General features: G+C 40.1%; 1 protein-coding gene across 1 annotated transcript in view; it reads right to left on the reverse strand.

Moving 5' to 3' along the window:
• LOC108516608 (formin-1-like) overlaps window positions 1–23,586 on the reverse strand; it is a 97,386-nt gene that overhangs the window by 40,763 nt on the left and 33,037 nt on the right. Inside the window, exon 2 of the mRNA XM_017854182.1 lies at window positions 2,570–2,621. Coding sequence (XP_017709671.1) covers window positions 2,570–2,621 — 52 coding nt within the window. The remainder of the gene's footprint in view (window positions 1–2,569; window positions 2,622–23,586) is intronic.

Here is a 23,586-nt window from a genome sequence, read left to right on the forward strand (position 1 = left end):
GAATCGGAACCCGGGGAGCGGAGCTTGCAGTGAGCTGAGATCGCGCCACTGCACTCCAGTCTGGGGCGACAGAGCGAGACTCTCTCTCAAAAAAAAAAAAAAAAAAGTTGTTGCCTTATTTGATTTCATGGTTATTTCACTGTTTAAGAAAACCTTAAAAGCTAGATATGAACGTGCGACTGATCTCATATGAGGCCTAGGACTGTTTTCTTTCCTTGACAGAAACTCCTTCATTTAAATTCAGTTTTGATTCACAGAGGGCTGACCACTGAAAATCTTTCGCAATTTGGACAAGAGAACTGCTGATATTTAACAACCAGGAGAATTTTCTCTAATACAGAGGAAACAAAGGTCAATCACTCAATTTGAAATGTCTATTTGTCAGCAGATAGCTCTAAAACGGCTCTCAACTTTTAAAAGATTGATTTCTAATCCTATGTTTGGTTTTATATAACTTTTTTATTTCACTGCAAACTAGTCCCTGACCCCTTTTCTGTCTGCTATAATTCCCTGTCTGATTTGTATCTTTTTAATTCGGCCAAACATTTTTAAAGTCCAGACAATGATCACATCAAAGAACCCATAGCAAAGTGAACTGTTTTACTTCTACAGTCCTGAGATCCAAAGCGGAACACATCCACTTATTGTCTTGTATGCATGCCTTCAGAAACTGCTTAGGAAAAGCAAATATTCCTTAGCCTCAGAGTAAACTGTTTCTCTTGAGAATAAAACATAAGAATTCACTAATCTCACACAAATATTGCAACACTGACCACGACCTCCTTAAAGAGTGTAACCAAACAACTGTGGTTTCTACATTAAAGATGGGATCTAACATATTTCATGTATGACATGAAAGCTAGACTACCTTCACCACAAAGCCACGGAAAACGCTGACAACCAGAATTTATGACTCCCCTCCGCAGAGCTAATGCACGGCAGCAGCTTTGGCCCCTCTACGGTGGGCCCCCTTTTCCTTCAGCAAGAATCTTGAAAAAGTATTAGAAATTTGACATCCGCCTCAGAAGCTGAATTTCTGTTTGGCCTGACACCATGTGCCCTTGTTGATAATCTCTTCTCTATGTGCTGCATGTTTCCATAACACAGACGTGCTAGTTTTATGCATTGGGGAAGGGAAGCTTAATACAGGAACAAGGTCAATAGAGAGACACAAACTCCTAAAAACATAACCATGGAATTATCTCAGTTTTGAATGATTATTATGACAGGATGATAAGCACGATTTGAGAATACGTCTGCACTTAGCAAAGTGCAAGACTTGCCTTCACCTCACTTTCACCAGCATTTTAATCTTATTGGTAATTACAGTGGGAAGCAGGGCAAGATGCTGGCACCTCTGAAAGCAGGGCAGATGATATTTTCTATGGGATTTCAAAAGTCTTGGAAATTGTGGTCAAAAGGGGGAAAATGGCGAATTTCTACAATCTGTTTATTTGCATTGAAATTCCTAACTGGGCGACTGTTCCTCTCACACATTTGTAAAGCTCATTTGTCCTTATATGCTGTCTCCTACCCCTACCTCTCATCTAATTTACCAGTACTTTCAGAATTGGTACCAGCAAAATATATCTCAAATATCAGCCCTACATATGAGAACACCTCTGTCTACTGCCACTCATTCTTCTACGAGGGAGGGAGAGCCACGTTGACTAACCTGGTCAATTAACAAAAAGGAAAAAGCCCTAAGGGGTGAGAACTGATGATTAGGAGTGAATGGTTCCCCTTTGGTGTCTATTGAGAGAGAGACACAGAGCAAGGAAGATGCCTGAAGTGGGTGACATGAGGCTGAACAGAAGACCTCTGAGGTCTTCCCCAACTTCTGGGGGGAAATGCCCATATGCTGTATGGGCATATGGTCAGCCCCTTCTCCCTACCTGTCCCTTGTTTATAATATCCTTCTTTAGAAGCTGAGGAAAGACATAGTAAGTCTCTTAGGTGTCTACAATAATTAGTTTGATCTGGCTGTAATGCTAGGAAGGGTCAAACTGTCCCTGACTTCCACGAAGCAGTTCACGAGCAGAGCAATGCAGGAGAGGCAAACAGGCAGAATAGTGTCATGACATGCATGTGAGGCAGGTGAGTCACTTCTGGATGATCCCTGCTTCCTGAGGAAAAATATTCCTAAGTCCTGCTACAGTGCTTTCACTCCAGCTTCCAAGTGAAGTTTACTGCTTATGGATGCATAGCCTTAACACATGGGGCCGAAAGTATGGCTAGTCAAACATTATGCTACAGGAAAGAAGCCAGTCACACAAGGACAAATACTAGATGACCCCAACTGCATGAGGTAGCTAAAGTAGTGAAAGTCACAGAGACAGAAAGTAGAATGGTGGTTGCCTGGGGACAGGGGAATGGGAAATTCGTGTTCAAAGGGTGCAAAGTTTCAGTTGGGGAAGTGAAAATGTTTTGGAGACAGAACTGCATAGTAAAATGAATGCACTTCATAATATTATAAATGAATGCACTTCACAAAAGAATAAAATGAAATGCACTTCACAAAAGAATGGCTAGTCAAAGAAAGAACTGGGGCCAGATTAGAGCTGCTTACCTTTTCTGTGCATTCTCTAAGTGACTTTCTTCCATGTTATGCTCTTTTCTGGCTGTAAAAAGAGAAATCACGATTAAAAATGTTTTCTTCTGTCATCTCCTTTGCGTAATCTTACAGCTTCAATTACACCCATTCATTACCACAGCAGGTCTGAATTCAGGGATGGGTAGCCTCTAGCACATGTCCTGGCAATAGCACTCAATTTGCTTTATCTGCCACCACTGCTTTTTTTTTTTTTTTTTTTTAATTATACTTTAAGTTCCAGGGTACATGTCCACAATGTGCAGGTTTGTTACATAGGTATACATGTGCCATGTTGGTTTGCTGCACCCATTAACTTGTCATTTACATTAGGTATTTCTCCTAATATTATCCCTCCCTCAAACCCCCACCCCCAACAGGCCCTGGTGTGTTATATTCCCCGCCCTGTGTCCATCTGTTCTCATAGTTCAGCTCCCACCTATGACTGAGAACATGTGGTGTCTGGTTTTCTGTCCTTGTGAAAGTTTGCTGAGTATGGTTTCTGGCTTCATCTATGTCCCTGCAAAGGACATGAACTCATCCTTTTTTATGGCTGCACAGTATTCCATGGTGTATATGTGCCACATTTTCTTAACCCAGTCTATCACTGATGAACATTTGGGTTGGTTCCCAAGTATCTGTTATTGTGAACAGTGCCACAATAAACATACGTGTGCATATATCTTTACAGTAGCATGATTTATAATCCTTTGGGTATATACCCAGTAATGGGATGGCTGGGTCAAATGGTTTTTCTGGTTCCAGATCCTTGAGTAATCGCCACACTGTCTTCCACAATGGTTGAACTCATTTACACTCCCAACAGTGTAAAAGTGTTCGTATTTCTCCACACCCTCTCCAGCACCTGTTGTTTCCTGACTTTTTAATGATCGCCATTCTAACTGGTGTGAGATGGTATCCCACTGTGGTTTTGATTTGCACTTCTCTGATGACCAGTGAGGATGAGCATTTTTTCATGTGTCTGAATGTCTTCTTCTGAGAAGTGTCTGTTCATACCCTTTGCCTACTTTTCAATGGGATTGTTTGTTTTTTTTCTTGTAAATTTAAGTTATTTGTAGATTCTGGATATTAGCCCTTTGTCAGATGGGTAGATTGCAAAAATGTTCTCCCATTCTGTAGGTTGCCTGTTCACTCTGATGATAGTTTCTTTTGCTGTGCAGAAGCTCTTCAGTTTAATTAGATCCCATTTGTCTGTTTTGGCTTTTGTTGCTATTGCTTTTGGTGTTTTTAGTCATGAAGTCTTGATAACAGACATAGCTAACAGAGGCCAAATAATTTGTTTTCTCTGGGACAGTTTTGAGAGTGATATTAATAATTACACCTGGACAAAGACATGAATTAGGGCAATCTGGGTAGATCAGGACATGTGCTCACTCTTGCACATCTCATCATGTTCCCCCTTAATGTTCCCACAAAAAACAAAACCAACACGGGAACATAATAAACCCAGTAGCATGTGCAACAGTTCAGTTCTGCTGAGTCATGGGAATCTTGCACACACTGCCTCCACACCCACAGGGCCTTTTGGCAGTCTAGGGAAGTCCGTGGACTCTTGTCAGAATAATGTTTTCATAAGGTTACTAAGAAAATCAATGATACTGAGATACAATTCTGAATTCACAGGTCAATGAAATCTCCTCAGAGAGGCCCTCCATGCCTCTCCTGCATAATGTGGTGAGTCGTTCTTTCTGTGGAGACCCAAACACACTATCTCCACACAACTCCTCACCTGTGTGACACAGCACACAGAAGGCTATGTCAAGATCACTGGCTGGCAGTTGGCTTTTTCCACTGGACTCTGTGCTCCTTCAGAGTTGCAACCAAAATCTGTTTCAGAGGTTTTCTCCCAACTATCGCCTAGCAGGCACTCGTGTACCTATCTTTGTTTTCTTTTGAGACAGAGTCTTGTTCTGTCACCCAGGCTGGAGTGCAGTGGCACAATCTCAGCTCACTGCAACCTCCATCTCCCAGGTTCAAGCGATTCTCCGTCCTCAACCTCCCCAGTAGCTGGGATTATAGGCACGCACCATGGCCAGCTGATTTTTGTATCTTTAGTAGGGACAGGGTTTCACCATGTTGGCCAGGCTGGTCTCAAACTCCTGACCTCAAGTGATCCATCTGCCTTAGCCTCCCAAAGTGCTGGGATTATAAGCGTGAGCCACCATGCCCAGCCTTGTGTACTTATTTGACAGATGGAAAAGTATACAACAGAAGAACCCATGTTAGCAGAACACAGTCCCTACACATTAAGTGCCTGTTTTTTGGCACAGGAATTTCTAATCTTCCATCTTTTGTTTGCAACAAAAGAGTAAAGAGTAGAGTGGAACTGAAAAGCAAGAGAATACTATGTCCATCTTATGTTCTGCTTTTAGACTGATACATTAACACAGGCACAAATAGCACTAACACTATAGGGAGGCACAAATAGCTTTAACCCTCCAGTTTCATCTGTATCTGATTGAGTCTTTAAAATATACTATTTTCCAGAGTTAGCTTTGAAAAAGAGAAAGTTTTTATAAATAAAATGGTATTTCCATAAAATATTCAGACTAAGAACATTCACTGTTTAAATGTCCCCAAATACCCAAAGTTTTTATTCTCAAGAGGGTGGCACTCATACAATGAGAGTGGCTGAAGGAGGCGGTCACTCTTCAAAGAAAGTGGGGCTTTTATGCCAAACACAATTAAGTCATATTTATGGATGCCCATCTGGGAGGCAGTAAATTGTGAAATAAGGGGAAGGGATAAGGGTTGGAATATCTTCCTAGTATTCTTTACACAGTCTATTACACTTTAATATACCATGGTTTATGGACCTGACATGGTTGGTATAAACCAACAGGACGCACAGTAAAGAACTTGTTTTTATTACAGCTCTACAAATAGAGGAGCCGGGTGATGCTAACAAGGAAACAAAGGGACTGCACTCTGCTTCACGCGGGATCCATGTGATGTGAGTGTGGCAATCATTTTCCGCTTCTTAGAAAATCCCCGTTGTGCACTTTCCAGGACAAACAAATGCTTTGCACCCACTGAGGCACAGCACGCTGACATTGGAAAGGGATGGCCTTTTAACATTTGAGAGAAGAAAAATAGATATTTGGAACCAGTGAGTGATGCAGAGCTCTTACCCTTACATTTTTCCTTCTGGTATGCTTGCCCATGGAGGACGACACCCTCTCTGGTCTTCCTAAGTTATTAGTTTTCCTGGTTGTGGTGAAATTAGAAAAGTGATCATTTCTGGTCTGTCAGAGCTTACATGTGCAAGTGTCTAAGCTGGATGGTAAAACTGAAGAGCAGAGGGTCACTTGTGAGATTTTCTGTATNTGTTATATTCCCCGCCCTGTGTCCATCTGTTCTCATAGTTCAGCTCCCACCTATGACTGAGAACATGTGGTGTCTGGTTTTCTGTCCTTGTGAAAGTTTGCTGAGTATGGTTTCTGGCTTCATCTATGTCCCTGCAAAGGACATGAACTCATCCTTTTTTATGGCTGCACAGTATTCCATGGTGTATATGTGCCACATTTTCTTAACCCAGTCTATCACTGATGAACATTTGGGTTGGTTCCCAAGTATCTGTTATTGTGAACAGTGCCACAATAAACATACGTGTGCATATATCTTTACAGTAGCATGATTTATAATCCTTTGGGTATATACCCAGTAATGGGATGGCTGGGTCAAATGGTTTTCTAGTTCCAGATCCTTGAGGAATCCCCACACTGTCTTCCACAATGGTTGAACTCATTTACACTCCCAACAGTGTAAAAGTGTTCGTATTTCTCCACACCCTCTCCAGCACCTGTTGTTTCCTGACTTTTAATGATCGCCATTCTAACTGGTGTGAGATGGTATCCCACTGTGGTTTTGATTTGCACTTCTCTGATGACCAGTGAGGATGAGCATTTTTTCATGTGTCTGAATGTCTTCTTCTGAGAAGTGTCTGTTCATACCCTTTGCCTACTTTTCAATGGGATTGTTTGTTTTTTTTCTTGTAAATTTAAGTTATTTGTAGATTCTGGATATTAGCCCTTTGTCAGATGGGTAGATTGCAAAATGTTCTCCCATTCTGTAGGTTGCCTGTTCACTCTGATGATAGTTTCTTTTGCTGTGCAGAAGCTCTTCAGTTTAATTAGATCCCATTTGTCTGTTTTGGCTTTTGTTGCTATTGCTTTTGGTGTTTTAGTCATGAAGTCTTGATAACAGACATAGCTAACAGAGGCCAAATAATTTGTTTTCTCTGGGACAGTTTTGAGAGTGATATTAATAATTACACCTGGACAAAGACATGAATTAGGGCAATCTGGGTAGATCAGGACATGTGCTCACTCTTGCACATCTCATCATGTTCCCCTTAATGTTCCCACAAAAAACAAAACCAACACGGGAACATAATAAACCCAGTAGCATGTGCAACAGTTCAGTTCTGCTGAGTCATGGGAATCTTGCACACACTGCCTCCACACCCACAGGGCCTTTTGGCAGTCTAGGGAAGTCCGTGGACTCTTGTCAGAATAATGTTTTCATAAGGTTACTAAGAAAATCAATGATACTGAGATACAATTCTGAATTCACAGGTCAATGAAATCTCCTCAGAGAGGCCCTCCATGCCTCTCCTGCATAATGTGGTGAGTCGTTCTTTCTGTGGAGACCCAAACACACTATCTCCACACAACTCCTCACCTGTGTGACACAGCACACAGAAGGCTATGTCAAGATCACTGGCTGGCAGTTGGCTTTTCCACTGGACTCTGTGCTCCTTCAGAGTTGCAACCAAAATCTGTTTCAGAGGTTTTCTCCCAACTATCGCCTAGCAGGCACTCGTGTACCTATCTTTGTTTTCTTTTGAGACAGAGTCTTGTTCTGTCACCCAGGCTGGAGTGCAGTGGCACAATCTCAGCTCACTGCAACCTCCATCTCCCAGGTTCAAGCGATTCTCCGTCCTCAACCTCCCCAGTAGCTGGGATTATAGGCACGCACCATGGCCAGCTGATTTTGTATCTTTAGTAGGGACAGGGTTTCACCATGTTGGCCAGGCTGGTCTCAAACTCCTGACCTCAAGTGATCCATCTGCCTTAGCCTCCCAAAGTGCTGGGATTATAAGCGTGAGCCACCATGCCCAGCCTTGTGTACTTATTTGACAGATGGAAAAGTATACAACAGAAGAACCCATGTTAGCAGAACACAGTCCCTACACATTAAGTGCCTGTTTTTTGGCACAGGAATTTCTAATCTTCCATCTTTTGTTTGCAACAAAAGAGTAAAGAGTAGAGTGGAACTGAAAAGCAAGAGAATACTATGTCCATCTTATGTTCTGCTTTTAGACTGATACATTAACACAGGCACAAATAGCACTAACACTATAGGGAGGCACAAATAGCTTTAACCCTCCAGTTTCATCTGTATCTGATTGAGTCTTTAAAATATACTATTTTCCAGAGTTAGCTTTGAAAAGAGAAAGTTTTATAAATAAAATGGTATTTCCATAAAATATTCAGACTAAGAACATTCACTGTTTAAATGTCCCCAAATACCCAAAGTTTTATTCTCAAGAGGGTGGCACTCATACAATGAGAGTGGCTGAAGGAGGCGGTCACTCTTCAAAGAAAGTGGGGCTTTTATGCCAAACACAATTAAGTCATATTTATGGATGCCCATCTGGGAGGCAGTAAATTGTGAAATAAGGGGAAGGGATAAGGGTTGGAATATCTTCCTAGTATTCTTTACACAGTCTATTACACTTTAATATACCATGGTTTATGGACCTGACATGGTTGGTATAAACCAACAGGACGCACAGTAAAGAACTTGTTTTATTACAGCTCTACAAATAGAGGAGCCGGGTGATGCTAACAAGGAAACAAAGGGACTGCACTCTGCTTCACGCGGGATCCATGTGATGTGAGTGTGGCAATCATTTTCCGCTTCTTAGAAAATCCCCGTTGTGCACTTTCCAGGACAAACAAATGCTTTGCACCCACTGAGGCACAGCACGCTGACATTGGAAAGGGATGGCCTTTTAACATTTGAGAGAAGAAAATAGATATTTGGAACCAGTGAGTGATGCAGAGCTCTTACCCTTACATTTTCCTTCTGGTATGCTTGCCCATGGAGGACGACACCCTCTCTGGTCTTCCTAAGTTATTAGTTTTCCTGGTTGTGGTGAAATTAGAAAAGTGATCATTTCTGGTCTGTCAGAGCTTACATGTGCAAGTGTCTAAGCTGGATGGTAAAACTGAAGAGCAGAGGGTCACTTGTGAGATTTTCTGTATGAAGCGTTATAAGGCTGTGTAAAGACTGCCAAGGTTCCCAGTGTAGGATGCAGGATTTCCAGGTCACTTGCTTAAGGCTAAAGTGGACTAGGAAACTAGGCTGTTGGTGAAAGTACCAAGTAAAGGACATTGTGTTACTACACTCTGAAGAGGTCTTCAGATTCATAAAATTAAAAAACAAAAATCCAGATAAAAGGAGTCTTCAAATAGTCATCTAGTCTATTCCCAGGCTGATGTGCTAGCCTGGATCCTCTTATTTTCAGTCAGACTTTCTAGATCTTGTCTTTTTCATCCTTTTGTTTATTTATTTATTTATTTATTTATTTATTTATTTATATTTTTGAGACGGCGTCTCACTCTGTCACTCAGGCTGGAGTGCAGTGGTACGATCTCGGCTCACTGTAACCTCCGTCTCCTGGGTTCAAGCCATTTTCCTGCCTCAGCCTTCTGAGTAGCTGGGATTACAGGCACATGCCACCACGCCTGGCTAATTTTTGTAGTTTTGCCATGTTGGCCAGGTTGGTCTTGAACTCCTGACCTCAAGTGATCCACCCACCTCAGCCTCTCAAAGTGCGGGGATTACAGGCATGAGACACCACACCCAGCCCTTTTCATCATTTAATCTGCCATTGCTAGTTGCCCCTTAAGTGAATTGGAGTATTTTATGGACATCAAAACACACACGCACACACCCCCCTACACCTCCCCACACACCCACACGAAATGGTATTGCCTAACTTGGGCACCTGGGGCTATTCTCAACCAGGGTCCTTCATCTGAACTGCAGAACACAGAAAAGGATTTGAGCAGCTCTTTTCTCAGTTTCCCCACATACACATGACCGGTAACACTCTAAATGTCTAGGACAACGCCAACTCATTACACACAATGGCGGAGTTAGGGCAGTATGACTTAATTCCCTTACACACAGTTGAAAATGTGAGCCCTGAGGCAATCAAACTTGTAAGAGACTTATTAAGTCATGTACACTTTTATACAGGCTGAGTACTCTTTATCTAAAATGCTCGAGGCCAGAATTGTTTCCAATTTCAATTTTTGTCCCCCACATTTTGGAATACTTGCATATACATAATGTAATATATTGGGGATGGGACCCAAGTCTAAAGAAGAAATTCACTGATGTTTCATATATACCTTATACATAGTGCGTGAAGGTCATTTTATTCTTCCCTCAAGGACACTGAATAAACTGTCCATTGTGCTCCTGCATTTTGGCCGAGGCCCGTCACATAAAGTCAAGTAACAGGTCTTGTCAAAATGCAGGTGCACAATGGACAGTTTATTCAGTGTCATGTCAGTGCTCAAAACATTTCAGATTTTGGAGCATTTTACATTTTGGATTTTCAGATTAGAAATTCTCAGCCTCTATCTCTAAATCTAGTACGATGATATTCGTAAAATATCTTATTGGTATAACAACGTGAATTACAAAGTGCTGTTTGTATACAATAAAAAGGGTCAGGCCTTCCACAATACTTTGGAAATATTTCAGTTGTCATGGACTCATTTATATTCTCTGATGACTGTAATAATAATTTGTATAGGTGATAGGTACGATTTCAGAGATCACAATATACAGCTGGCCCTCTGTATCCGTGGGTTATGGATTGCAGATGGAAAACATTTGGGGAAAATATGGATGGCTATTTCTGTGCTGAACATATACACGCTTTTTTCCTTGTCATTATTCCCTAAACAACACAGTCATAACAACTAGCTACATAGCATTTACATCATATTAGGTATCATAAGTAATCTAGAGATGATTTAAAGAATGGGTGTAGGTTATAGCAATTATGACACCATTTTACGAGAGACTTGAGCATCTGTAGAGTTGGGTATCCATAAGGGTCCTGGAACCAATCCTCCACAGATACTGATGGATGACTAATAATCTCAAACACTTAACCTCATGATACACCTAGTCTGTGCTCAAGAGTAACTACTGCAAAAGTAAACATTTTATCAAGTCACAGTTCTAGGAGGTAATCGGACACAAGTATAATTGGGATCTAAATGAAGTATATTTACCCACACTTTTTCAGAAGTAAACTCACTTTTTTTCCCCAATACATTTTCACTAGAGATGAGATGTTTCGCCCCCAGGTAAGTCTTTCAACCATTTACAATATTGACAAAACACTTGGCCTTCAGACTTTATGAAGGATTCTGCTCATTCTTCTTAAAGGCAATCACTTAATTCGTGGCTAATATTCTACTACCTTTTTTCTTCTGCTTCTGTGTAGTCCAGTGAAGTCCCTCAATGCTGCACAACTATCTGTCCACAGAAACCTCTTCGCTTTGAGTGATACAGATGCAATTACTTGAGGAGGCTGACAACAGTATAACCTTAATTTTGCTATAACTTAGCCCAACTATTTAATCTCAACGTAGAGAAAATGGATACCCAAGTAGATGAAGCGACTTTTTGGATTACACAGATAGTCACAGAATCCAGGTGTTTTGACTAATAATTTAATAATTTTGACTAATAATTTGTGACTAGTAATCTACATTTTCCAACGCTCCCTGCTGCTTCCCAAGGGGCAGCATTTTTCTCCAGGATTCCCAAACACTGAGGTGGTATTTCGAAGCTGCTCTGTACGACACATCTTCCACAGAAATAGATACATCAGAGACAAGGTTCCAAGACGGAATTTCAGCTTTCACTCTACATTTCCTGACTCTTGATGCTTTAAAACAGACCATGGGGGTACAATTGTAGAATGATCTGGTGAGAGACTCATTAACATTAATAGGAGTCAGGTGGTTGCATTCTCAAACAGCGCCTGAAATTCTCCAAGTTATACCATCATCTAGGCCCATACATGCCTTGAACTTATCAGCATTAATACAAGTGACAGACGTCTTTTCTAAAATGCTTTTCCTTAGTTCTTTTTCAAAGATACTTCTAAACAAGCATATTTATAAAATATAGTTTTCACTTAAGGGATAATTATACATAAATCTATTTCCTTGTAATTTAGAAAATAATTATACATAAAGCCCGTTTCCTTGTAATGTCTACCTTGCCTCCCAGCCATCTCATTTCCAACAAGAAGGGTCCAACCTTCTACAATAATTTAGAAGTATTTCAGGTGTCATGTAGGGAAACTAAACTCTATAGCCTCATCATTCAGACAGCAGACACCATTTAGAAAATCTTAGGAATTGCAAAGAAGCTAAATTTTTAAAAGAAGGCTTCTTGCATTTTGTTTCATCAAGAATCTTCGTGAAATTTCAAAAGCAATGGGGTTTACAATCACAAGACTCACGACAACCATTTGGTGATAAATTGCAGGTATACTGGCCGGGCGCGGTGGCTCAAGCCTGTAATCCCAGCACTTTGGGAGGCCGAGACGGCCGGATCACAAGGTCAGGAGATCATAGACCATCCTGGCTAACATGGTGAAACCCTGTCTCTACTAAAAAAAAATACAAAAAAACTAGCCGGGCGAGGTGGCGGGCGCCTGTAGTCCCAGCTACTTGGGAGGCTGAGGCAGGAGAATGGCCTAAACCCGGGAGGCGGAGCTTGCAGTGAGCTGAGATCCGGCCACTGCACTCCAGCCTGGAGGACAGAGCGAGACTCCGTCTCAAAAACAAAACAAAACAAAACAAAAAAACCCAAAAAACAATTGCAGGTATACTAATGTGGAGGCAGGTCTTCTTTCCCAAACAACTCTGTCTTATTTTAACATTACCACTGGTCTGAAGGTGTGTAATTTCTGAAAGGCATGGACTATGGCCTTTTTCTTTCAAACTTTGTATTCAAATGCCTAGCACTTGAGACTAAAAACCTAGTGTTTATAAATCAGTAACTTCTTGCTTTATTAATTGGTGAGAAGGTCCACAAAAGTGTGAATTTGTAGCAGGTTCATAAGCAAAGTGGTAACAGGCTGCATGTTTTTTTAAATTATGTATTATTTTTTGAGACAGAGTCTCGCTCTCACCCAGGCTGGAGTGCAGTGGCGTGATCTCGGTTCACTGCAAGCTCCACCTCCCGGGTTCACGCCATTCTCCTCCCTCAGCCTCCCGAGTAGCTGGGACTACAGGCGCCCGCCACCATGCCTGGCTAATTTTTTGTACTTTTAGTAGAGACGGGGTTTCACAATGTTCTCCAGGATGGTCTCGATCTCCTCATCTCGTAATCCGCCCGCCTCGGCCTCCCAAACTGCTGGGATTACAGGCATGAGCCATCGTGCCCGGCCTGCATGTTTATTTTTATTTCTTCTTTAAAGTACTGTTCTTCAAAAGCAATTATCTCATTTTTTAAATCTCATAGTATTTTAGTACTAGAAATTCAGCAAATCTAAAGAAGGAAAGTACCTCATTTTAATTTTTTTAAGTGGAAGAAAAGGTTCTCCAACTAGCGTCTTTGGGTTTCCCATAACTGCCTCTGATGATTATCTATGATATTTAGGGCCAATACTTTATTCTTCAGACTTTAACTTGTCCATATTTACATTGGATAAAATGAAACCTTATACTTGAACACTTTGGAGCTACACAAAACTTAAGAAATTACGTCGTATAAACCCCTCATGCTATAGTTTAAAAATGAGCTAAGTTAAACAGTAATAGGGGATTGAATAACGGATTTTCCAATAACAGAATCATGTACTGGACGGTGTCCCCTTCCTCTCACCAGCCATAGCTACTAAGATCCAACGACAGTCAATCTAATGCTTGTAAAGTAGTCTAATACAATGGCCTAGGACAGTCAGATTGGTGGTGGTGGTGGCAATGATGATGATGACGAACATTCACTGAATACTCAGAGTATGCCAGGTGCTATGCTACTGAATTCTTAAGTTCTACACTGCGGATAATAGTGGAGCCCGAGCTTCCAAGTGCTCCATTACTTTCTAACTATTGACACGGGGTAAGCTGTTTAATGTGGCTAAGACTCAGTTTTCTCATCTATAAATGAAAGTAATGATAGAACCGACATTCGACAGCTGCAGTAATTAAAAGAGATGTTTGTAAGGTGCTCAGCCATGGCACCTGGCACATTAGTTAAGTAAATATCAATCACGATAATGACTACCACCACCACTATAATTCTTTGTAATCCAATGACATTTGCTTATGCAGCCTTTCCTGGGTTCCTGTGAAACTTCTCTGGGGAATTTGAGCGCCCTGTTTTTCCTTAGTAATACGTGTATCCCTACAGTAAGCTCCCGAGGATTAAAGTACACTTCCTAGACCCACATACCACAAAACGTGCTTGCAAAAAATATCACGGGAAAATGCTATGACAAAATTATAAATAAAGAATATAAAGCAGTGGCATAATGTGCCTAAAGCGATGTCAAAATGTATATCACACAAATTCTATATATAGTTACCAAAATATTATATCTATAGAAAAGCCAGAAGATAACATACCAGAATATTATGGTTGCTATTTCTGCCTCTCTGGTTAAGAGGATTTTGTTTTCATTTGTTTTCAGTTGCTTTTGAAGAAAGGGGCTCATTTAATATAATCAGAAAAAGAAACAACAGATGCTGTGTGGAGGCAGCTGCAGAGCACTTTGAAAGCGAGTGACCTGCCTAAGGTCATACAAATAGTTTTGGGCAAAAAAGAAAGAAGCTGTCCCCGGACTCCCGTCTAGTTTTCACTGTGACATACTGTGATTCTTTATAGGTTCCTGCTGAAAAACTATAAAACTGTCATATTATTAACAGAGTGGAACAATAGAGAAATAAGTCATAACAGAAAAACCACCATTGGCATGGATAAGTTAAATTTCAGGGGGCAGTCACCCACATTAAAGGCCTCTATTCACACCTTATACTCACAGGCAACAGGAAATTCTACAATCTCTATAAAGTAATCATTCTACATATTTTTTACAAATTGTTCAGAAGGATATCCAATATTAAGAATAGTTTCAATCACATTATAAACAGTAAAATTCAGATAAAAAGCTATTAGGTAGGGTCAGAGATCTTAATGGCTTAAGACTGATTTTAACTAAGGAAAAACTAAGAGAAGAAAGAAGCCATACTTACACATGATTTACAACATACAGCATCACACCTTGACAAAGGAAATTTCTTATTCTTCTAGATCTATTTACACTAAACCTCTGACATCTGTGTAACTTAACACATTTGTTAAATAGTTGAAGCTCTCCCTCTAGAAAAACAATTGTTCAGACATTTAGTCATAAAAATGAATAGACTACCAGAATGTCCTGTAAGTAATCATGAAATAGCCATTGCTATCCTTAAATCAATCTTCCTTTAAAACCCTGGCAAAGTCTAAATGTACTTAGGAAACTGAATTTACAGGGCCATAGAACCTGACAAAAATCTAACTTCCCTAATATTGGCTATTGCTAACAACATCAAATTACTTTTTGACCCATTTTTTTTTCACTTGGTCAAGGGTTTATCATAGCTGGGGGTTTAAAACGGGTTCACTAGAAACGGTACCCAAGAATTACCAAGATGACTTCAAGAGCTCTGATGTTACCAAGTATCTAGGTGTGATGAAGGTCATCATCTGTCTCTTGGGTGATATTTGCAGGAAAAGAAAATGCTGGGAGAACTGGGATTCCCAAAGAAGATGCTGTAGAAGATATTTTCCACATTAAAGAACATTCGATCTGTTCCACCAGTACATGAACTACTAGCAGAAGTGATCATTATCAGAGCCAGTAAAAGGAAAGAAAGAAATGAGGCTTGGTTTTTAAAGGAACCACACTGCTTTTAAGTCGAGGTGAAAGTGCTGACAGTGAATTTAACAGAATTCCAGGTGGAATCCTCCAGTCACCTTTCAATCATAACTGTCATCCTCAGAGAAAAAGCTTTTGTTGAAGAAAAATTTGTACAAACACTGAATAATCACATTGATATGGTAACAACTGAACAATACATTCAATAAGAACAAATGTTACAGTGGGTCATTTCTTCCCTCCTTTTTAACAACCCTTGGTATTTTCCCCAGATTTTACAAGTAATAAATCCTCACTGTAGAACATTTGAGAAAGATATAAATAAGAAAACAAAAGCAGTGCATAAGACTTTCTCTAAGCAATGGCCACTATTAATATGTTGATTCATTTCATAAATGTATATATTTATAATCACACGCTCATTTGTGCTTTGGTTATATAGTTGAAATTATATTGAACATACTGTCTTTTCCTGCTTTTTCATTTTTTTCTCTTGCTTTTATTTAACACTAAAGGTATAGGTATAGGTCAACTTTTAAATGAATATTTTATAATTAATTTATATTTAAATTTTATAATTATTAAAAATAATTGTTGAAAAATTAGCCTTTATTCCAAGTGAGTATGGCACCCTATTCCAAACAAAACATTTCTAGAAACTCATGAAAAGCATCTCAAAATAATTTTTTGACAGTTCTTCCTAAATGAGATCTTGTAGGAGAGAAGTGTTTATGAAGGATTATTAAAATATTACCAAATGGAATTAAGGTAGATTTTTATCATTTGACTTAACCTGGAAATCATCCACTGCTTCACCCTTTAGTCTTTCTATTGTTGTGCCTTAGAGAAATGTATTACATGGCTACAAGTGCATTTTAAAATAGTGTCTAATACTGCGAAGTAAGTTGAGATTTCTTTGTCCCGTGCTTAAGGCTTATACTACTTATTCTGTATTTGAAAAATATAGTATAAAGAAAATATCCTTCATGCAAAAAATATTGAGGATCAGTATATTCTTGGAAGCAAATGTGAAGGCTCTGCGTACATGATAAGCCACACCCATAGGCACACATTCAGTAGGAAACAGATCTCCCTTAAAATCTGAGAGGGTAAAATGTTCAAATATTAGGCAAATTGGAGAAATGCCACCATCTCCTGTATGCAGAAGCCTGAAGCAAATTGTACAAGTGGCATGAAGCTGATTTCAGAAAGTGGAAAAAAAAAAAAAAAAAAAAGCTCATGAAACCAGAGGCTTCAAATGTTTTACTGGAGAAAAACCATAGCATTACCTCCTTCTGTGGGATGATAACAATGATTTATGAAGCTGAAGTCATTTCTTGTGATTGCACTTCAGGGAGATTGGTTTCACATGATCTGCGAAGGCAGGCAAGGCGAGCTGAAGAAGAACCCCACATGTTCAACTGAGGCTTAGCTGCTGCCTCTTCAAGGGGATTCCAGAGCTCCGAGGCGGGGGAGGAAAACCTACTGCTTTCTGATACATGCAACTCCCTTCCCCCAACCAACAAGCTCATTAGGTGGACACACGGCTCTCTTATTTTCTCTCTCCTTTTAAAAAGTATTACCACTTCTGCTGTGTGTGAGTAGAAGCTTGTTGTAAATGCGCAGCAGGATAGTAGCAAAGCCAAGATTAATTCCCTATGGATTTATATGGGGCGTTCTCACCCACGATGACTTGTACCGTTTCAAAGGTGCTTATGCTGCTGTTTTTATGGCTGGTCACTAACTTTATTCTGGCATATGGGGGTTGGCGCCATGACATGGAGTGAACATTTTATTCCTGAATTAAAGTGGATATTTGACAGTTTCTGTCAGAAAGTTCAGAGCAAAGAATTTGTGGGACAAGATTTATTGCATATTTTATATGGGACACATCTGTTTCTTTGCTAGCTTTGTTCCTTCCCCTAAAAAAATTTAAAGACGTTTCCTAAAGAAATATAATGACTGATAGAAAAAAAAAAATTCCAAAGCAGAAGATAAGTATAGTCAAAAGTTGGGCATTTAGGATCTAACTTAAAAAAGAAAGAAAAAAAAACCACTTCTCATTTTGACGAGGAAAAATGATTCATAGTCATGTATAAAAGCTCAGTGAAACAATGTTGTTATTGGCAATTATTTTATGGTTAGTTTAATGCCATTTATATAATGAAATTAAAAATGTAAATGCATTACCTACTATTTTCTGCATACTTGAAACAGGACTGGAGAGAATAATTTGCCTTTGATGTATTTTTAAGATTTCACCATCTCAAATGGTGGACTGAATAATAAGTCCAACTACATCAGCGTTAAACAAAATAATTACAGATATTTAAACATTTAAAATTGATATGCCTAAAGATAAACGCAGACGACTTCCAACCAAAATCCATCAATACAACGTGAAGGGTGTATATAAACTTCTCATCTAAAAACTCCCTCTATTATAAAAAGTGAACTGAGTAACAGAGATTCATGAGTACATAAAGAGTGGACTCAACCTGAAACTGCGTTAACAGACAGGCTACTTCTTCTTTTAACTGCAAAGAGAGAGGCTTTAATTCTATTATGAAACTGAAAATAAAACTTCCACTCTTAAATATTTTGGAAAATTAATCCTTAACTAATTTAGGTAATATGCATTCTCCTTATAAAAACATAAAACATTACAGAAAAAGTCCCCCTGAGAGCCCTCTGTGTCACACCCTCTGTCTCCCCCAACACATATACACATAGTTATCTTCCACAACTCAAGTACTCTTATTTTGGGATGTATCCTTCCAGAACTTCTGAGTGTCCCTGTGCAAGCATGCAAGGTTTCTCTAAGACAGACATAGAGAAGTAGATTTGTTAGCGTATTAGGTAAACGTAGTTTTAATTTATTTGAGACTGTCAAATAGTCCTCCACAATGATAGTATAATTTAATACTACTAAGGGCTGATAATTGTTGTTGTCAAACTTTTAAAATTTTGCAAATCACAGAGATTTTGGTAAAAACCATTGGTTAAATATTTTGCAAATATATTTTCCCATGCTTTTGCTTGTCTGTTAACTTTGTTTACAATGTTTATCATTTTTTAATTTAAATCTGAAACAGTTAAATTCACAAATAGTTTCTTCATGTCTTTTGCTTCGTAAATCATTTGTAAGAAGGTCTTGTCTACTTCCAAGTTAATAAAGAGGTCTTGTATTTTCTTATGATATTGTTTATAATTTTGGTTTTGCTTTTGTCCTTTAGATTATTAATTATTTGAAATTGTGTGAGGCAGCTTTTTTTGTTGTTGTTGTTGGAGATGGATAAACACTGTTTGAATATCATAGATTTTCTAAGAGATAGAGTATCCAAATAATGGCAGGTTGTCTTGTCCTCTCTCAGGTTTAAATGAGTCATTTCTTTTTCCTTTCAGCTGCCTGGGTAAACTTGGTCCATTTGTGTTTATTTTGATTATGAATATATTTAGATTAATCCTCATATTTATTTTGTACTTCTCTTCACCAAGCTTGCTGGCTATTTACTTTTTCACCGTTTCCTAACTTTTGTTGGATTCACCAAACTGTCTTTGCTTCATTTTCCTTTACTAGTTTGAACATGATAAAGTCTAACTTTTGAATAATAAATACCTAAATCTTTTTTTTTTTTTGAGATGGAGTCTCGCTCTGTTGCCCAGGCTGGAGTGCAGTGGCACGATCTCGGCTCACTGCAACCTCTGTCTCCCGGGTTCAAGCAATTCTCTGCCCCAGCCTCCCAAGTAGCTGGGATTACAGGCGCCCATCACCATGCCCGGCTAATTTTTGTATTTTTAGTAGAGATGGGGTTTCACCATCTTGGCCAGGCTGTTCTTGAACTCCTGACCTCCTGATCCACTTGCCTCAGCCTCCCAAAGTGCTAGGATTACAGGTATGAGCCACCACGCCCAGCTAATACTTAAATCTTACCACCCATTATACCTGTGATTTTAAGGTTATCTACAGCTAATTATATCTCAGTACTCTAACCTGGGACAATATAAGGGTGGCTCGCTTTTCATTTCATTCTCCTCCTAAATTCTATGGTCACATCCAATGCCTCATCCCATTTTGATACCATCTGCAATTTTATTTCCACATTACCAAACGCAAATGCTTTACATTTTATTAATAATGCTTTAACCATTATTTTATTGCTCATTATACCTTTTGCTACTCCATTTCTTCCTAGACTCATTTTCAACTTGAAGAAGTACAACTTCAGGAGAAGATCTATGAGACGCCTGTAATCCCAGCATTTGGGAGGACAAGGCAGGTGAATCACCTGAGATCAGGAGTTCAAGACCAGCTTGGCCAACATGGTGAAACCCCGCCTCTACTAAAAAAAAAAAATTAGCCAGGTATGGTGGCACACACCTGTAATTGCAGCTACTCAGGAGGCTGAGGCAGGAGAATCACTTGAACCCAGGAGGTGGAGGTTGCAGCGAGCCGATACTGCACCACTGCACTCCAGGCCTGGGTGACAGAGAGTCTGTCTCAAAAAAAAAAAAAAAAAAATCTATGACTAGTAATCTTTCTAGGCTCTGCATTTCTCAAAAGAATTTACTTTTCTCATTTACTTTAATGACAGTTTGGTTAAATTTAGAATTCTAGGTTCTGATTTTTTCTCCTCAGAATTTTACACTTATTACTCCATTTTTTCCCTGTATCCAGTGTTGCTGCTCAGAAGTTTCTTGTCTCTCAGCATTTTTCTAAATCCTTGATTTCTCAAGGCTCATTATAAAGAATTAAGGGTGCATATATGTGTGCATTTATTTTTCATTGCCTTTGTTGGCTCTTTCAATAAGAGATGCAATGTCTTTTCATTTCTGGGGAGTAATTACTCTCTTAAAAATATTTCATCAACTCAAATTTTAATTTCTATATTTTCCACTGGATTCTTTTTTTATGAAGGTGTCTGTATCTTATAGTTCTCTGAGATTATAAAACACACGTTCTGAATATCTGTTCTGCCTACAAGCATGTTTTTTCAGGTGTAAGTTCTCCTGTTTGTTGAGTTTCTTGGCTTTCCTCAGTTGTTGATTCTGGACAGTGAACCAATCTTTCTAGTTGAGTCTCACCATTGGGTACAAGAGTAGGACAATATGCTGCAGCTACTCTGTCTTAGGGAGAATAGAGGAAGGCAGAATATTCCATGAGGCAGGGCACTCACTCATATCATGAGACACTACTAGCTACCCAAGGTACTGCCCTGTCTCTCCTACCCAAGAGCCCATTCATGGTCTGTCTCAATCGAAGACAGAGAGTTTCTACTGTTATTGCCTACACCAAGGTGTGCCCAAAGAGGTCATCTCTGCAGGATGAGAAAATTCTCACAGATGCTGTCATTCCAAGAAAACTGCTTAAATTTTAAAACTCAAAGTTTTAAGTTTCTTCTCACATACATTCTATAGACAATTCTTACATGTTTTGAGCATTTTTAAAGATTTTTTAAACCAACAAAATGCCAAAGTAGCAACTTTACTATTATCATAAATAAGGACATGGTGGTATAATCATAACCATTTTTAAAATACCAATTTTAAAGGCACTATGTGGGAACAAAGCCCCTGAAACCTACTATTCCAACTCATGTTGGAGGTCTAGTCACACCCATGGTCCAGAATGCTTTGTGGGTAACTTTCACATTCGAAAAGTCTTCTTCACAGAATGAGCTTCTCTGAACTTACAAGGCGGAAGGCATGCAGCCTGGAGCTGTAACATCCTACTGCAAAAATAGGGAAGGATGGCCGGGCGCGGTGGCTCAAGCCTGTAATCCCAGCACTTTGGGAGGCCGAGACGGGCGGATCACGAGGTCAGGAGATCGAGACCATCCTGGCTAACACGGGGAAACCCCGTCTCTACTAAAATACAAAACTAGCCGGGCGAGGTGGCGGGCGCCTGTAGTCCCAGCTACTCGGGAGGCTGAGGCAGGAGAATGGCGTAAACCCAGGAGGCGGAGCTTGCAGTGAGCTGAGATCTGGCCACTGCACTTCAGTCCGGGCGACAGAGGGAGACTCCGCCTCAAAAAAAAAAAAAAAAAAAAATAGGGAAGGCCATGTTCAACAGTGTGCCCCTGCCGAAAGCCATGTGCTCCCTTCTTTACAGTTCTATAAAACGGCATCTATGACTAAATAAGATTTCATTGAAGTGCTGGAAGCCACACACAGTTGAAACATGGACTTGGGGATGGCAGCAATGTCACCACCAACAGATAGTATAATGTACCCCTGTGAGAGGGGAGAGATGGGAAAGGAACTTTTAAAAGTCCCTGGTCATGTTATTATTAATCATGTTATTTAATAACTGTGAGCACTGTTTAAAAAGCAGTATGTCCCATTTCCTTCATACCACGAAAGCCAAGTCTGCCTGGGCTGGAGTATGGAGCCCAATAGCGGTTTTCGGAGGCTCAGATTCTTACATAGTCCTCTTAGTGCATGCTCACCTCGGAGTGGATAGATATCTACACGAATTTGACAGTTTACACATAGATAATGCTTTAGAATTTTTTGAACATTTTCAGAAACAGTATTTTAAAATTTTATTTGCAAGGAAAAAATACTTATCAGTGGCAAGTCAGGTAGGTTCACGCTCAACATTGGTCACTTATCTCACCCATTGTGATCACTTGCTCTGTTCCCTCCACTGGCTCTTCTTCTCCAGACTCTTAAATCTATTCAGGCTCCAAGGCTCACTCTCTAGACTCTTCTCTATCTTTTAAGAGACAAGGTCTCACTCCGTCACCCAGGCTGGGGCACAGTGGTGCAATCAAGGCTCACTGGAGCCTCCAATTCCTAGGCTCAAGTGATACTCCCACCTCAGCCTCCTGAGTAGCTGGGACTACAGGTGTGAGCCACTGTGCCCAGCCCTCTGTTTTATAATTAGCTATAAACTCAGCTACTCTTGTTCTGCTGATGAATCTCAAATCTGTATCATCAACTCCAAACCACATTCTCAACATCAGATTTGCATTTCCCCTGCCCTGCTGAACATCCTGACATGAATAGCTGTCCACGAATTCCAATTATTCCCTGAGTTGCCCACCATAACACAAATTTTTTCCTTTCTTTGTCTTAGCCACCTCGGTAAATAGCATCGACATTCACTAAGATGATCAAAACCTGGGATCTGGCTTCTCCTTTTGCACAGCTCCTACGTTTAAATCCAATTTCTGTCTTTTCTACTTCAAAAACATAGTCTTGAAATCCTCCACACTTTTCCATCTCAATTTCCAGCAGCCTGGTCCAAGATGCTCATTTTTCACCCGAGCTACTTCAGTAACTTCCTTATCTACTCTTGCCTCTGGCACTTATTTGTCTACACAGCAACCAGAATGATCTTTTAAAACATGAATGTTGGCTGGGTGCGGTGGTTCACGCCTGTAATCCCAGCACTTTGGGAGGCTGAGGCGGGTGGATCACGAAGTCAGGAGATTGAGACCATCCTGGATAACAGGGTGAAACCCCATCTCTACTAAAAGTACAAAAAATTAGCCGGGCGTGGTGGCGGGCACCTGTAGTCCCAGCTACTTGGGAGGCTGAGGCAGAAGAATGGTGGGAACCCAGGAGGCGGAGCTTGCAGTGAGCCAAGACTGCACCACTGCACTCCAGCCTGGGCGACAGAACGAGACTCCATCTCAAAACAACAACAACAACAACAAACATGAATGTTATCAGGTTACTTTCATCTTACAAATTGTTTTAAGGCTTCCTGTAGAATAAAATCCAAATTCCGTCTCATGATCTTCAGGGCCCTGCCCAGGTGTCTTGCCCTAGTTCCAGTTGTCTTTGGCCATCTTAATCTCTCAGTATGCCAAGCTCTCAGCAGCCTCAGGGCTGCCAATCACGGTGTTCTTTCTGCTTACGATGTGTTTTCCTTCTATGCTTCCTATAACTGGCTCCTTCCCAGAATTAAATGTCATCACTGTTCTACTCTCCCTACTCTTTTCAAGTGGGTTTCTTAATACCAGCCCTCTTCAGCCAAACATAAACTTTC

The sequence above is a fragment of the Rhinopithecus bieti genome, unplaced genomic scaffold (genome assembly GCF_001698545.2).
Source record: "Rhinopithecus bieti isolate Rb0 unplaced genomic scaffold, ASM169854v2 scaffold_2653, whole genome shotgun sequence".
Taxonomy (NCBI): domain Eukaryota; kingdom Metazoa; phylum Chordata; class Mammalia; order Primates; family Cercopithecidae; genus Rhinopithecus; species Rhinopithecus bieti.